Source organism: Cyprinus carpio, chromosome A15, assembly GCF_018340385.1.
Source record: "Cyprinus carpio isolate SPL01 chromosome A15, ASM1834038v1, whole genome shotgun sequence".
Lineage (NCBI taxonomy): Eukaryota > Metazoa > Chordata > Actinopteri > Cypriniformes > Cyprinidae > Cyprinus > Cyprinus carpio.
This window is the reverse complement of record NC_056586.1, coordinates 9,164,175-9,181,683: the sequence shown is the minus strand read 5'-3', so window position 1 is coordinate 9,181,683 and position 17,509 is coordinate 9,164,175. Positions and strand designations below refer to the sequence as shown.

Sequence of the window (17,509 nt, the reverse complement as noted above, 5' to 3'; positions counted from 1 at the left end):
GAAAATGCATAATAGGACCCCTTTAAACAATTCCTTTTATACTGGCATCACCTATACATCCAAATAGCTTTTAATAAAATCAAGTTTTGTCTAATTTTATTGGTGATCATTAAAGATTCTGTTTTCTGTTATGCAAGCAAAATGTTTCATGTTCTATTTTAAGAGTCCACAATACAGTTGCTCTATCTGGTCTATAACACTGAAGCTGTCAATCTTTTAGACGGGATCAGACATCCACGTATTTTCCATCTCATTGAATTGCTCATATTATTAGTATTCTAAACAGCTAATTAATATTCCAGTCTCATTAAGCCCTCCTGATGTAGTCAGCTCACCTGGGACAGGGATTGGGAGGAGGGAGGGGTAGTGGAGGTCTGGCTGGTCAGGGCGAGGTACAGCAGGGTGTCCCACATGGGAGAGAGGGATTTGGGGATGAGTGAAAGCTGAAGAGGGTTAGAGGGTGAGGAGGGGGGTGGAAGGGTGTGGAGTGAGTAATTGGACCGAGGGGAGCCTACATACAGACAAACACATTGTGATCCACATGAACACACATTTAAATGCAGATACAAACACACACACCACAGTGACATTTTTGCTGACATGGTTGCTAACACACACACACACACACACACACACACACACACACACACACACACACACACACACACACACACACACATACAGACAGAGACATGTTCTATAAGTGGACAAGGTAAATTAGAGAGGTAATTACTTTTTGTGCTGTCAGAGCTACTAAAGGTTGAGAGATGCTGTATAAGACAGCTGTGGCTCACTGCTGAACAGAGAATGAGAGACAGACAAGCAGATGGACAGGTAGAGTCGAAAAGTATCAAATAGTATCCAAATGACTTGAAAAAAGTTCTGAGTCACACTGGTTAAATGTTATGGACCCTTTTCACAGACTGTGACACATTTCATCAGTAATTAACCTCTTCAATCTCGCAAAGTTTTTTATATTTTTAATTAAAAAAAGGAAAAATAACTCAAGTATTCATTTATTCCACTATACTTTGTGTATTTGGCTCCGAGGATCTATTTAATACAACTGCTGAGGGAGTGATGGTAAATTTGACATCTTTTTCTACATTCTGGCCAGAGGTTGCATTAACCAAAAAAATTCCATCACTGACTGAATTTTTTAACAATGACAGAAAAATCTGAAGGCTGTCTGTCATTTTTGAAAGATTACACTGAGGGTGGTCTAATTATGATATTGTGCATACAGTGTATGTCGCAAACTGCTCCTCGCTAGAGTTATTTTCTAGCTGACTATCCAGTTTATGGACACTGAATGGGTTTTCTGAAGTAGTGTATCATTACATGACATTGTTTACAAGCCGTTTTACTGATGTTTTTCCATGGTTGAAATATTGATTGATCGATTACGTGATATGGATTTTGCTAAGATACTGGATACTTGGTACTGTATCTTTCAACATACCTTCTAATGTTCATTGATGTTTATTTGGTGCTGTAACTACTAGTAAATTAGAAGAGATGATCAGTTAACGTGTTGCCCCTTAATTCACAGCGATCTGTCACACCACATTAAAGAGCAATGGTATGTATTGTTTGAATTTCCTAATAAAATGGACATAATTTGAAATCTGAGACTTTATTTCATATCAAAAGTAACAAAGCACGAAGCTTATTGTGATTTATTGTATGGGAAGCATGCTACAATGTTTTGTTAATTCATTAACTGAAGTCAAGTCACCAAAAGATCTGCCTTGTGTGGTGTTGAACACGAAAAGTGACACACAGACTCTATTCATGTTCATCTTCATAAATAAATAAATGCATAATCTAGTCTGTATGCTTGTACTGCAACTTCAATGAAACGGTGAACAAAATCAAAAGCTATTAACTGTCTTATTATTATTAAAATATGACGGTATAAATTTTGACAGAATTTTGATGACACTGTCTGTCAAAATTATTTATATTTGGGTCCATGTTGGCATGACAGCATCACACAGTTGCTGCAAATTTGTTGGCTGCACATCCATGATGTGAATCTCCCATTTCACTACATCCCAGAGGTGCTCTATTGGATTGAGATCTGGTGACTGTGGAGGACATTTAAGTTTAATGAACTCATTGTCATGTTTAAAAAAACAGTTTGAGATGATTTGATAGGAGGCAGGATGATGGATTCATGCTTTCATGTTGTTTATGCCAAATTCTGATCCAACCATCCGAATGTCACAGTAAAAATCGTGACTCATCTGACCGGGCAACGGTTTTGCCCAGTTTTGATGAGCACGTGTAAAATTTAGCCTCAGCTTCCTGTTCTTAGCTGACAGATGTGGCACCCGGTGTAGCCCATCTGCTTCAAGGTTCGATGTGTTGTGCATTGAAAGACGCTCTTCTGCATACCTGGATTATAATGAGTAGATGTGTAACTGTTGCCTTTCTATCATCTCAAACCTGTCTGGTCATTCTCCTCTGACCTCTGACATCAACAAGGCATTTTCGCCCTTTTTTGGCCCATTCTCGGTAAACCCTAGAGATGGTTGTGTGAGAAAATCCCAGTAGTTGTTTTTATTTTATTTTTGTTACTATAAGATGCAAATTACAATGTACAAATTTAATAAACAGTGCTTTCAATATTTCATGTACAGTAAGTCTATTTACACTGATTCTTATTAATCCTACTGAAATTATTCAGTCAAGAGCAGTGAGTGATTTGCTCATCTTTTTTTTTTTTTTTTTTTTGATTAACATTAATGACAGAGAGCAGCAGGTTATTAGGCTGCACAGATCTGATGCACATACCCAATATGCTGATACACTTTTGATTTTATCCGATATTTTATTTGTTTGTTAAATACTTAAATAGTATATAAACAATATATATATAATTTTACATGATCATGCACCACTCCCATTATCCTCAGCACCAGTTAATTCCTTTTATTATACTAGTTCAGAGGGGAATTCAGAGCTCAAGTCTCATTGTCAAGACCTTTTAATAAACTGCAGCAGTTTTTGAGCAAAAGCTAATTTAGTGTTACCATTGAAATACTTGCAGCTTGAGACATTTTGGTGCTGATAGCTGGTAGCTGATTGATGCTGAAAAAAGAGAGTTTGTGGGCCATTTTGAACTGCATCAAACCTAGAGAATTCATGTCGGGATAAAGATGATTTCTGTCATGCTGATGCCCAGACATTATCCTCCTCAAGCATTTAATGCCTTATCAGTCCATCGCTGTTACATATACTAACTAAAAACACATGGCTTTGAGTCAGAGATTGCAAACGCTTGTTCATCTGATGCTCCACATTTGACAACTTTATCTGATAGAGTAGCATTTGAGATTCATGATATAAAGCAACTTCACATCACAAAAAAAAGATTGTAACTTCATCTTTTTACAGTATTTTAGGGCAGAACTTTACAGTACTACACCTGTGTGAACTTCTGTAGGGCTGCATGATTTGGGGAATGCATCTAATTGTGATTTTTCTGAAATTATTACTAAATAAAATAAAAACTAAATAAGAATATAATATTTCAACGTAAAAAAAAAAAAAATCAAGGATTTAAGAAAATAATATTATTAATTTTTAATTTATGTCTTAATTTGTTCTTCTTCAAATGTTAAACCCTCATACTTTTATTGTTAAAACGAACCAAACTTGGAACAGAAGGCTGTGATTTAATCCTACATGCCATGTTGTGATTTTGTTACTTTGATTAATAGTCCAGCCCTACTGACTTAATACCTCAACCAACAATCATCTTGAGTGCAGTTAGTTAAAATAATGACAGCTTCCAAACAGGTTTCCTAACCACTCCCCCTCTCTCTGTCAAAGCCCTGCCCCCAAAGCCACTCTATTGGTACAGACAAAATCTGAAGAAGGAAGAAAATCATACAGATTTGTAATTGTAACATTAAAATTTTTGACTGAAACATTAATTTAATTCTTTAGCACATTGAAGATTAGGAAATATTTTTATAGTAGGCTAATGGTGGAAGCACAGTTGTTCTATGGCAGAAGCTGATGTTAATACTGTGAGTGAATACTGGGCCTGTGCCAGAACTGAAATGGTCCAGGTGAGGACATCAGGAGAGGACACTGCTGTGTGTGTGTGTGTGTGTGTGTGTGTGTGTGTGTGTGTGTGTGTGTGTGTGTGTGTGTGTGTGTGTGTGTGTGTGTGTGTGTAAAATCATACAGATGATAACACTCTCTACGTTAAAACACTGTCTGAATCTTTGCATCAAGGTCACTGGACAGTGGATTCAGTGACTTACTCTACACTGCTGTCTTTCTCTTGTATTCTTCCAGCTACACTTTCTTTCTGTCATATCATGTTTGTGCTCTCTCTCTCTTTTTTCCCTTATGATAATCGTGTCTGTGGATGTTCATTGTCTTTATGTGTATGCATTTTTTAATTATTATTTAAAAACTGCAAAAGCTTTTCTTTTACTTGTAGAGTTTGGGATTGGATAAATCATTTGGTAATTATGCACAGACATAATAAATATAAAAATATAATCATATTTAGATATTAAATTAAATGACATTTTGAGCACTAAAAGAGGCCTATTTAGGACCATTAAGATTTTTTTTTAATTAATTTTTTTTACATGTGACATTATTTTTATGAAAAAGTAAACATATTTTTTAAGTTTTCTTTAGGTTTTTAGTGTTTATTTAAAATGAGAGATTTGCTATTACTTTAGTCTTCAATCTGTCATTGTGACACTGCATTAAAATGCGCCCCACTATTAGATGTTATTCTATGACATTAGCAATGTAATTCATATTCACTCTTAATAATTTTATTGAGAAACCTTGAATAAAAACTAAGAGAGAAAACATGAGCATTCAGAAAATAATATATCAAGAAATGTAAAGCATTCGTACTGCAGGCTTGTCTGTTTCTCTTCGGGGTACATAAAGAAAAAAGAATAGACTGTATTAATTGAACAAGACAACATATTTGTACTAAAAGTGGGAAATTCATGTAAAAAAAAAAATACTTTGAACCCCGCAAACTGAAAGTCAGAACTCTCCCCTATTATTTTATATCCACAAAAGAACAGACTTGAGATCCACCAGCTGAGAATCACTGCTGGTACGTCCTCGTTCATCTGGCTAAATGTGTGTGTTTGTGCTATCAGATGTGTGTTTGACAACTTTGCAGCCAGTTGTTTAATCTTCTGTGGGAGTCTTCTATGGTCTGGACCGTCCCGCTGTCCTTTATTTTTCTCTTTCACCATCTCTTTCTGTCCCGCTCCCTAACAACAGCAAAAGTAAGAGTTCTCTAACACATTTTTCACGCACTTCTTTGTTTTCTTAATATCCCATCACCTCCGCATCACTTTCTATGTTTTACTGCGGCAGGCATTCTTTTCTCCTCCTTCCGGAGTGCAATTTTTGGCTTGACATAATCTGAAATGGTGCTTAAGTGAATTTATGTTGCGGCCAGTGCATTAACTTCTGCCGTTTTTGCCTTTATGTTACGGAGAGCTTTTGTGCGAGTGCACAGAAGAAAAAAAGAGAGAGAGAATGAGAATTTGAAACCCAGACCACGGACTAGACAGCCTATCAGTATTCAGCGGAGAAAGTGAGTGATGGAGAGAGAGAGAAACGGAGGAAAGAAAGTAGGAGGGGGTGATGTATCAATATTCTGAGTAGTGTTTGAGGGCAAGAAGAACGAACCGGGGAGGGGTGGGAGAAGGGCGCGGGTGCACGAAACAGTCCGAGCGGGTTTATTCGCTCAGTGTTTGTTAGCATGAGCCCGTTGGGGCGAGATGATATCAATAGAGCAGTTACGCTGAGGACGGAGACTCGAGTATGTGTTTGTCTGAAAGAAGTGTTGTTCAAGTCGAATGTGATGGAATCTTAGCCGAACGCTAGCCATAACTCCACTCTCCCTTGCTCTCTTTTACTCTGTGTGCTAATCAGCATTTGAAAGGCAGCTTTGACAGTGAGAAAGAAAAGTGAGGGCAGTGGGGAGGAGGGAGTGTAAACGAGAGAGAGAGAGAGAGAGAGAGAGAGAGGAGGGGGGCCGTACAAGCATTTCTTTTATATTTACTGGTGATTGAGGATAGAGAGAGAGGGAGCGGGTGAAGAGACGACCGGTGCGTGCAGCTTTCCCAAGAGGAAATGAAAAGAAAAGAAGCTCAACGAGGAAAGAGAGAGAGCCAAAGTGGGGAGCACGCCAGAGAAGGAAACAGACTCGCATCCTCTAACTCCAGTCATATCAGAGGCGATCCCGCTTGGAAAGTGAGGGAGGAGAGAGAGTGCGGTCAGTACCGCCGCTGTGCGCCCCTCAAACACACGCACACACACGCTCTTGCGGCAGCAGACCGCTGTGTATTCGCCTGCTCTTTTGTGCCGGCAGCTGGGATTGTTCTTGGCCCCGTCTGACCCCCTTGTCACACCCCGTGTGAGTGTGTGTGTTTGTATGTGTGTGTGGGAGCGCGAGGGGTCCTGGAACGTGGACTGAGCGGAGGGGAGGGTCACCGGTTCGGGTATCTGGACGGGTCCGAGGCATCTGAGGAAGAGGAGGAGGGAACATCTGCCCCCAAAACAGCTGGGTGGACATGCACATCAGGTGAGTCCCCTTATAGTGGGAAACACAACTTCCTCTTGTTCTAGTCCATGTTAAATTCCACAAGCCAGACTGTCACATGAATATCTGACAGTTTTAATTCTCACTGATGTAGATCCATTCGGAAGGGTTTCTCCTTTTAAACTTGTTGATGGCTGCATGCCTGGAGGCTTGGCTTCCTGGGAAAGTTTTTGGGAAAGACACTTTGCTCATAAGTGCACTTGTCTTTCTCCCTCAATGACGGCGGTATGGGGAATGGAGGGGAGGAACGCTGGGGTTAATTGTGCGGACCGCCTCAGCTCACTCTCAAACATCATCTCTCACTTAATTAGTGGATTTTACAAGATTAATGCGCTTTGCATTGACAGCGTGTTCTGTGGAAGGTAGTGAATGGTAGCGGCGAGACGGCCGTCTTCTGTTATCTGATGTCTTTGGAATTAACAGCGTCTTTGAAATGACTGGATTTATATTAGGAATGAAAAGCATGGGTAAATATTAACCTTCTCCTTCATTAGTCAGTTTGGGCTTAGCATGGGATTGATAAAGAATCTACATACTTTGTAATGATGTGTTTTAATTCAGTTCTGCTTGTTTTTTTAAATGAACTTTTTGTGAAGAAAAATAAAAAATAAACTTTTTTTAAAATGCATAATTCATATTGTAAAAAGAAAAGTTGAAAATAATCATTTTAATAATTTATCTCACTATTATTTGTCATGCATCTTACAAAATTCTTTTGATACTGGCAACACTTTAGATTGCAATCAAGTGACCTTAAACCAAGTTACTGTATTTCTATATATTCATTTAACACATATTGCATGTAATTATAATGATTTATTTAAGTGATAATAATGACAGTGTATTTTTAAGCAGCTTCACAAAATATTTTTTACATTAAATCATTTTTTTTCAGCATTACTCTGTACTTACCATGTACTTACAGAGATATTACAATGTAACAAACTATATTGTAAAGTGTAAGTACTATTTTCATTTATAATGTGTATTTTCCAGCTAGATTGCTTAATAAACAGAAAATCCACATTGTTTATTTGTTGTATAGCTATGCTGGAGAGTTGGAATTATAGGGCAGGAATTGTTTTGACACTTTCACACTTACTATGGAAGCAGTTGCCCAGGAAAAACACACAAAGTGAGAGAACTTGCTTGGGAATCTGTCATTTTAGGTTTAGGAGGTTGGAAGTTTACTTGCTGTTTTCTTTTCATCATTTTGCTTTGGTTGAGTGTTTCAGCCAATGGTTTCATATCAGTCGGGGAATCTACCTGTTGCTCTTTAAATGTAATTGTCTGAACACACTGTAAAAAGTGAAAATGAGCAGATAATAAAACATACCGGTTTAAAATGACTGTGATTATGAGCAATGCAAAATTTTTTTGTAAGCTAATGTTATTTTTTTTATTTGTATGATAGTTTATTTTTGTTTTTTTGGTTATGTTGGGTTATTTTTTTATGTTGAAAACATGTTACTAATGGTTAATATAATTTGATATAGTGTAACTGTATTAATCACAGACCCAAAAATGCCCATTTTATTGAGAGCGAGCCGGCCTGTTAGTAAAGCATACACATCCAAAGACTATATCTGCATTTGGAGGCATCTCGGAAAAGAACGTGAATAGAGAATTGATAGAACATGCAGGTATGTAAGAGGGAGCTATAGGACCATAAAAGCCGTCACACACAAACACACACACACTTGGAGTGGGACAGACAGGCCTGGTGACAGACAGTGTCAGCGAGGTGTCAGTGAGAAGCTGTTGGTGTCACACTTGGTTGACCTGATCTATGGTCAGGCTGTCCACTGCAGCCCGTTGTGACTCCTTACATAACCCCTTCCTGCCACTCACGCCCAGCTCTGCAGGGACATGCGTGGATATTTATATACTCAACATACACACACCACACACACATCAATATGCCCTTATAAACACACATACACACACACACACACACAAACAAGAGCCCCTGTCGCTATACAGACCCCTCAGTCTTCTGCAGTCAAGAAGATGTGATCGTACTAACTGCTTTTGACCTACTGCAGCCTTGAAATGATCGCTCATCATCCATAACGTGCACATAAGCATCACACAAGGGAGAAAGAGCACCCCAAGACAGTCAGATATTGTCAATATATTTTTGAAAGGGTGAATCTCATGAAAATGTTTAGGTCGCATTTTACCCCAAAATAAACAAACTATTAATATTAAAATTGTTTAAATATAAAGAAAATTGAGACAGATATTGAGATTTTGAGACAAAGCCCAAAGGTGTAAACCTTTATTGCATTAAAGTAACAGGTTTTGGTCAAATTTGATTGTTTGAAATAAAATTATGTATCAGTTCAATATAAGCTTCATTTTCTTAATGCAAAATATAATGTCTTAGCTTTTTCTTTTAATTTTAAAATGAAATGACGTGAACAGACTTGTTTATGTTTGACAGCAACAAACATACATTCTAAATGTATCCATAATAATGCAAAATCCTCGTATCCTCACTGATGTGCAAATGGCACTCTGCTTGATTTAAATGTTAGTTTAAATGCACTAATATGCCTGGATATAGATTAAACTTTTCTCTGACATCATCTGCACAGCGGTGTCTGGCTGTTTGACCCTATGTGTGTTTCAGAACCCATTCCCTTCCTAAGGAGCTGAATACTGTGTGTGTTTCAGATTTAGCAGTATTCTGTTAACCACAATGCAATTCTTTACTATTTTGAAATGCATATTTTTTCTTTATAGTTATTTTATTTTAAAAGTTATAGAACTGTGCACATCCAACCAGACTCAATGAAATAAAGATCATTCAGTCTTGGACATGTATTATTTTTTTGATGTTTCACATACCCTCCATTTAATCTCACTGCTTTCTAGGAAAAAAAGAGATATTAAAGAGATCTCATTGTGATTTCCCCCCCATAGGGACAAGTACAAAATATAGAGAGAAAAGAATGCTGTTAACTTTCTTTGTGAACACTTAATTTTTTCTCTGTTGAATGATTGCTTATGTCCTTAGAGCTTCAAGGGTTGAGAAAATCTGAAAATGACTGATATATTTTCCTCTCTCAAGCTTTCAGTTTCTTAGTCACTGTTTTGCCACTTAAAATTTTCTTTAAAAAGAAACACAAAATGAATGTTCCTGTGAGGGATGTATGGAAGATCTCAGGGGCCAGTCGAGCATCCATTCTGCTTTCCGCTTCACCGCTGCGGGTCGGGTGGGTAGGGTCAGTTTGATCTAATCAAATGGGGTATTGATTCCATTTGATAATTAATGGACCTGCAGGTGAAGATGAAGACGCAGCTTCCAGCTCTAAGGATTTGAGAGGAACCTTGGACTGGGAGTGATGGGAAGCCGCCAAGGTCAGCGGCAAACCACGAGAGCTGTGTCCAGCAAGAGCGCAGAGCGAGAGAGCTCCAGTTAAATGAGATAGGGAGAGAGAAATGCTGTTGACCAGAGCTGATTTATCAGCGTTCGAAGAAAACGAGACAACATCTGACTTCCTAATGCTGAACTTCAAATGCAGAGAGATGCGAAGAGAAATTAGTATTCTGCGGAAAAAGCTCCATATATTGATGGAAAACTACATGCAGTATATATATGTGTGTGTGTGTGTGTTGCAGAACTATTTGTACTTCAAAGATATCGGATTTATGATTTCAAAAGCAAATTTAATTTACTGTTACAAGCTATAACATCATTTCTGCAGTTATTTATATTAAGTATTACCTTAATATGCTCTTTATAAGTGCATCAAAGACTGAAAGGAGTTAAATTATTGACATTTTCTTTTATGCATGACTCTGTGTTAATCTTTTAAAGATGACTTTTGTTCTTTCGGCTGATTTTAGTGACATACTTTGTTTTTGCGACTTTTGCAGCCCTTACAGAAATAACAACCAATAACTTGTTTTTTGCTGACACTAATTAAGCCAAAGTTTGCTACAAAATTAAACTGTTTTTACAAGAGAACAAACTGGACTTTTAGAATTGCATTGAAAATCAATGTGTTGAACTTTTAAGAAGTGATATTTGCTGTTCAGGTGACAAGCCGCAGTGAACATTAACAGTAAATGAATATAGAAGGTATTGATTGACTTTCCTTTTTCTGTCACTTTTGAAGAATAAATTGTCAAAGGACACCATATGGCACATGAGGAAAAAGGAGAAAATAGACTTTCTAACTAAAATCTCCACTTTTAATTCAATGTGTTTATTTGTAATTATTTGTGAAAAGTACTAGCAATTGTTAAAATTATTGCAAGTTCTAAACTAAATTTGTTATTGTAGTGGAAAACTAATTCTACTGTAGGTCTTCACCTTCTTATCGATACAAACCGCTCTTGCTTTCTTCTGCAAAACACAAAAGGAGAAATTTCAAAGATTTCGTTTGTTTTCCATGCATTCACACTGAACTTTAGCTTTTTAACTTCAAATATGATGTAAAAGTCTTCTGAAGCCATTTGATGAATGCGTTTCATGAGTAAAAGATGAGTAAAGAATGACTGGACTGTCCTTTTTGAGTGAGCTGGTGCTGAAGACGAGATTTTAGCATCAGTAGACGATCTCGTGTCAGATTAACCTCTAGAAAGTTATGGCTAGAAAGCTGTGGGATGTGACTGACCCGCCACAGCTGTTTTCTGTTTAGATTTATTAAGAAAAAGAGAGGCGGGTGCCAGGAACGTGCGACAGAAAGTGCCCGATGGCCACATACAGGAATTGTTTTCTTCTTCTGTCAAAGGCATTCAAAGGTCAAAGTCACCAGAGTCACCCTGCATTACGAAAAATGAATAATCCAGACTGTTCCAGAGGTCCTTCACGCATCCTCATACCACTGCATGTGACATTTAAAATGGAATGGCAGTGTTATATCTGGCTTGGAAATGTGGGACCAATAAATGTTGTGTGAGAGAGAAGAGAGGGGGAGTTTGTGTGTGTGTGTGTGTGTGTATGTGAAAGAGAATTGGTAATAGATGTGGTGTATTGTCTCCATGCAGACTGGCTTAAATGTGTTCATTTTCCCCATTTGGCGGCTCCATAGGGAGGGGCGGAGCGCACTAACGAACCTCTGACAGCTGGAGGCCCTAATTAACGATCCCCTCTGAAAACAAACAGCCACAGGCTCATCCAAACACACACCCAGGCTTGGTTTGCTCCCGTACCCTGGCCTGAGCCAAATAACACCGCATACAAGCCATACAAAGTTCACACACACATGCTGCAGTTAGGATCAACACCCTTGTTGCTATAAGAACAATATTAGTATAAAAAAAAAGCAAATTCTGTCATCATTTATACTCTCCTGTTGTCTTTCATATCTTTCAAAACAATTTTTTTTTTAAAAAGCTGGTAATTTAAACAAATACGTGAATATATTAATATTAGATTAAAAAAAACTTGAAATGACTGTAAATTAGCAGTGTTTAAGAAAAAAGATGAAAGCACAACAGAATTACTAAAACAAACTGAAATTAAAATGAACAAATATGAAAATAAAAACTGATTAAAATATGAAATACTATAAAATACTTAAAACGTTTTTTTTTTTCCCAAATTGGATTTGTTGATCTATGTGTACAAAAAAAAAAAAAAAAAAAAAAACACACACACACACACACACACACACATATAAAAAAAACATATAAGATGTTTTAAAGTTTAAAGAAGTTCATTTTTGAAAATCCCTACAGTTGTCCATTGTGCTCCGTCTCACGCACTGTTTGAACGGTCTCTAATGCAGAATGTCATTGAAATAATTAAATTGCAAAATTATTTTTACAGTGTATGCAAGTAGTGCTAAAACAACTGTTCCAAACCTGAATGTTTTTCTTTCTTCTGCAGAATACAAAACAAGTTCTTTTGAAGAAATTTGTTTGTAAAATAAAAGTCAGTGCGGTCCAGAGCAATTACATTGGACTCCATTGACTTGACTGATGCCTAGAAATGCCTAGAGGTAAAGATGTTTATCCAGGAACATGTCCTACTTGTCTAAATCACAATCAGCTTGATTGTACAAATGATGTAGCATATTGATTGACCAAGTACTTTCACAAATATATGAAGCAGCTCTAACACTTCCAAATATTAATTTCCTGTAAAAGTCCAGTCCTTCAGTGGAGGACACTGCCTCTCGTTCTCAGTCCGGATGTGGAAAGTCACTTTATGGTTGACTTTCACAGCAGACCATGTCCTTCTTCGATGCCATTGTCAGTTTGCATAGGGAATGAATGCTAGCACACCTTGCATCAAGGTTACAGAGTTAATTGAACAATTACGCTGGACAGGACCTCCATTATGTCTGCAGAGATAGTGAGGATGCTGAGCGAGATCCCGCACGCGATTAGATGAGGCATGATAGGCTAAAGACCAGGATGTGTGTGTGGTACAGTTGCTAATGCTGATTGCACTCCTTCACATGTAGATGTGTTTTGTTTTGTCCATGTGTGCTTCTGATCTCTTATATGTGCCCAGTTTTGTGCACGCGTATATGTTGTTTCATATACAATTTATCAGCAATTTTGAGTTCTAATTTTTTCATCTTTGTCGCAAATGTTTCTCCTAAGAGCTGTAAATGAGTGTGGAACGTATAGCTCAGATCATTTTGCTCAGGTCAGTTTGATATTTTGTAAATGAAATATTATTGGTGTTTTTTGTTAGTTGTTTTTTGATATTTTTTCTCAAAATTTGTTTTTTTATTTGTTATTTTTTTTTGTATTTATTTGTTGATTTTATTTTGTGTTAGTGGTTTTTGTTTGTGAATATTGTTTTTAAATATGTGTTCCCGTTTTCAGTGTAGATATCGACTGGGTCTCTAGAAGAACAATCTGAGAAGCATGAAACGTCTCCATTTGCTTTCCAATAAATCTAACTGCTGAAAAAAAAATAGATATTAAAGAGATATCATACTCTGTAAAAACGGATTCGAACAAAGATTGTTTTACACAAAAATACTATTTCAGTTTTTCTACTTCAAACTTTCATGTTTAATTCAGTGTGTTTCTTTGTAGGTTTTTGAATTTGCCAGCAATTTCTGAGTAAAAACAGTTTTGTTTTCAAAATCATTATTTCAAAATTGTTTCAAAAATAGTTCCACATTGTTTTCAGTTTAGGCTAGACATATAGATTAGTTCTATAGAAAAACAATCTGAGAAGTGGGAGATTTCTCCATTTGCTTTTTAAGCTCCGTTTTTCTCATTATTGAGAAACAACTGAGATATTAAAGCGATTTTATACACTGAAAAAATATTTGATCAAAGATTATTGGAGTACATTTTATAAGACAATACTATTTCACTCATTCTACTTCATAATTACACATATAATTTAATGCATTGTTTGCCAATTCTTTTTACTTATTTGTGAAATTTACTAACAGTTTCTGAGATAAAATTGTTTCTACACCTATATTTTTCATTGTATTAAATTTCTCTTCTGGGCAACAGAACAGGGTCTAAATGTTGTTATAAGCTAGCAAGCACATTAAAGCAAATCTCATACAGTCTCTGCAGCTCATGCTAAGCTGTTGTGAGCCATGATGATGTTATAGTGCTTGTCTTAGGCTCACCTGAAATTAACAGGGTTTTATACAAGTTCATGTTGTGCCAGAGGTGGCATCAACCCATATGATTAATCTGCTGATGTGGTTGTGTGTGTGTGTGTGTGTGTGTGTGTGTGTGTGTGTGTGTGTGTACTGTGCCAGGTCAGGTCAAAGGGGTAGTGTAAGGGCTGTGGCATGTAGCCAGTATGACTGTGTTGTGATTTACCCAGAGCTGGCCAGCGGGCATCTCAAGCCTGTGGGTATGGCATCACGCTGCTGGAGGGCACGCTGGCCCTTTAAATGTCATAGAGATAGGGCCAGGACGAGCACTGAGGCCAAAAAGCCCTAGAAACTCGTGGAATTAGAGTCTGTTTTTGTGTGTGTTTATTATTTGGGATTTGTTGTACGTCCACAAGCCCAGCTGGATTTAAAGAGAACAAGTTGGAAAAATAATAACACTGTATCTCCAAACTTACATGGGTGCATACAGTACACCAGCGTTAAGTGAAGTGTACTATAGCAAATCTCAAATGCTTGATTGTTTACATAGCTGTTTAAGAGAGAAGAGAGAGGGAGTTTGTGTGTGCGTGAACATATTACATTCAATGTAAACACAGCTTTATATATAAAGCTGCGTATATGAAATATTCTCACATACATAAAGTGATACACACTGTTTAGGAGTGTAAAATATTTGATTTTTATATTGTTTTTAATTTCATCACAAAATATAACTATATTATTGCCCAGCTCTTTTTGTAAAGTTGGATATATAAATATGTCTAACTTTATCCACATACATACAGTATACCCACATATTCTCTATAGCATATCTCAGCTGCTTGATTGCTTGTATTGTCGCAAATTGTTAACTATAAGATACTCTTGAACAGGCAATTTTGTAAAGCGAAAGTGAATAGCAAAGGAAGAATCTGAAACCGGCTGTCTTGTCTGTGTACTCTTGTATTTGGTATTGTTTGATAAACACCATATAAAAATTGAAACAGCTCTTACTTCTTTTATGCTCCACGGCAAGTGGGTCGGAAACGGAAAATTGGCTGATTGTCTGTCATTATGAGTGAGTCATTGAATCGTTCTTTAAACCAATGCATTCAAAAACACTGAATTTCAAGAATGAACAAGTTGACTGTTTCCATTCAAAGCACTGATAGATTCAATTATTTCTGAATGAATTAGTGAGTCATTGAATAATTCATTCAACCGATTTGTTCCAAAACACTGACAAGTTTGGCTGTGTTTATGAGTCATTGAATCATATAGATTCATTCAGAACTGAACTGAAGTAACTGACAGTGCTGTGTTTAAAATGTAAGTGACTCAATATTAAAATTGTCTGAAGAATATTTGAACCAACACTTGTGCTTGTAAGATACTGCGTGAATATGTCATGCATTATAGGCCTATCATCTAAAAAATATATGTTATAATAACAGTAAACAGTGTTTGCTGTTCTTTCAAAACTCAGTAAGTGTAATTTGTAAGGGTTATGCAAATTAAATCAGTGGATTATATGAATTTATCAGTGGTGTTTATTAAGGCAAGTAATACTGTTATTCAGTGTTGTAGTACTCAAGACCAGACTCTTCACCACTTTCATACTGAGCATTTGGACTCAGTCTTGACTCTGACTCGACACATTTTGTGGTCTATGCTGATACGCACAACTGATCTGCCACCCAGATTACAATAGCGACTGCATATGAGTATGCAAAAAAATAAAAAATAAATAAAAAATCTAGTTCACATCATAGCAGTTTATTTCAATACTCATTTGTCTCTTCCTCCTGTTCTGTTATCTTTCAGCTCTTCTGTTGGGGGTCTCGGACTGACATAGCCTCGGCCAATCACAGCCTGAGTCAGAGGTGGCGGCCCATAGGGGGCGTGATGGCGGCCATGCCGTTCGTCAGCGAGGGAAAGTGTGTGAGCGTGGAGTGGGACTTCCTACAGGGGCTTCTCGCCAAACCACCCACCTTACCCTGGTTAGGACAAACACACCTTCACACAAACGTACACGTCAAATACTTAAATTTTTTCCCCTGTTTTATTTATTTATGGATTATTTTCTTATTTAATTTTTTCTATGGTTAAATTAGGTTTTAGTACAAAACAAAGGTTCAATGTTAAAATTTAAACATGGAAGACAATTGTTAAAAATAAAGTTCTATCTCGGCTCAGTGTAAGCCCCTGGTCTGGATCCATTAGCAGGAGATTAACTAAGTTGTAGTAGAATTATTAATGTCTGCTCAGCTGTGGAGGATATAAAACTCAACAGAATCAATGGCTCTGTATTGATTGAAACCTCCAGGGTCATCTTAGTACAACAATGAGATGTTCTTGGAGACTTTTTTACTTGAACAATGCTGTTTACACACCGAGAAATCTCACAGGGCCTCAGTCCACATTACATTCACACAAGTGTTTTAGCGATTTTTAATAATAATTATAATTTCTTGAAATAACAATAATTATTATTTTAACTGTAATTACAAAAAATGCAGATAGAAATATATTACTATTGTAAATTACAAAAAAGAGTCAACAAAATAAAATAATAATAATAATACTTTTATTATTAAATCCACTATCAGACATTCAAACTCAAGCTTTAAACATTTCCAATCCTCAAGCCTTTATTTTGGCGGAACACTGCTGAAATGCAGTATTATGTGAATGTGTAAACAAAATCCATCTTTGCGTATGCTGCGTTCCCAAATGCATGTTAAACTTGCAGCATGAGCAGAATTGGAGTTTGTTGCATTTACTGTGAACCGAAAAGTTCTCAGACGTTGAGGAAAAAACAAATCACAAGCTGCTCGCATGCCTCACTTCACTTTAAAACATGCAGTGCATCAGACTATCCAGTTATTTAATTAAATCACAGCCTTAGATTTGATAACTGCACTAAGCTTTATCACAATTATCTTGAACCCTTTATAGTGGATATTATTAATTATTAGCTTTTCATCAACGCACAACCCCCCCGGACTTTAGTCACAAACTCCCCTTTGGGAAACCCTGATGATGTAGACAAACACAATAAACTATCGTTAAAATGCTGAATCACAAAAGTCTGCTGATTTACACACTCCGTCCGTTAAAACACAACAAAGTCTTGTCTAAACAAATAAATTAGTCCATTTTCAATTTGAAGAACTGACTCTTTTGTGTGTGCTTTTTGGCAGTTCCTTTTCATTCTGTGGGTCACCCTCTTCACACACACACACACACACACACACACACACACACACATTTTTTCCTCGATGTTGCTTCCTCCCATACTGCCCTGCATCTGCAGGATGAATGAGAATCAATGTCACAGACACAGAAAGAGAGCGAG

At 36.9% G+C, this 17,509-nt stretch overlaps 1 protein-coding gene across 2 annotated transcripts in view; it reads left to right on the top strand.

Annotated features, from left to right (window-relative positions):
• The first annotated feature begins 5,871 nt into the window (after window positions 1-5,871).
• The window catches only part of LOC109074523 (neuronal PAS domain-containing protein 1-like), a 41,309-nt gene continuing 29,671 nt past the window's right edge, over window positions 5,872-17,509 (top strand). Inside the window, exons 1-2 of one of the 2 annotated variants that reach the window (XM_042770933.1) lie at window positions 5,872-6,592; window positions 15,976-16,151. In XM_042770933.1, coding sequence (XP_042626867.1) covers window positions 16,057-16,151 — 95 coding nt within the window. In that variant the 5' untranslated portion in view covers window positions 5,872-6,592; window positions 15,976-16,056. Of the gene's footprint in view, window positions 6,593-6,677; window positions 7,078-15,975; window positions 16,152-17,509 lie in introns of those variants that run through there. The other variant, XM_042770934.1, reaches the window with a different exon arrangement.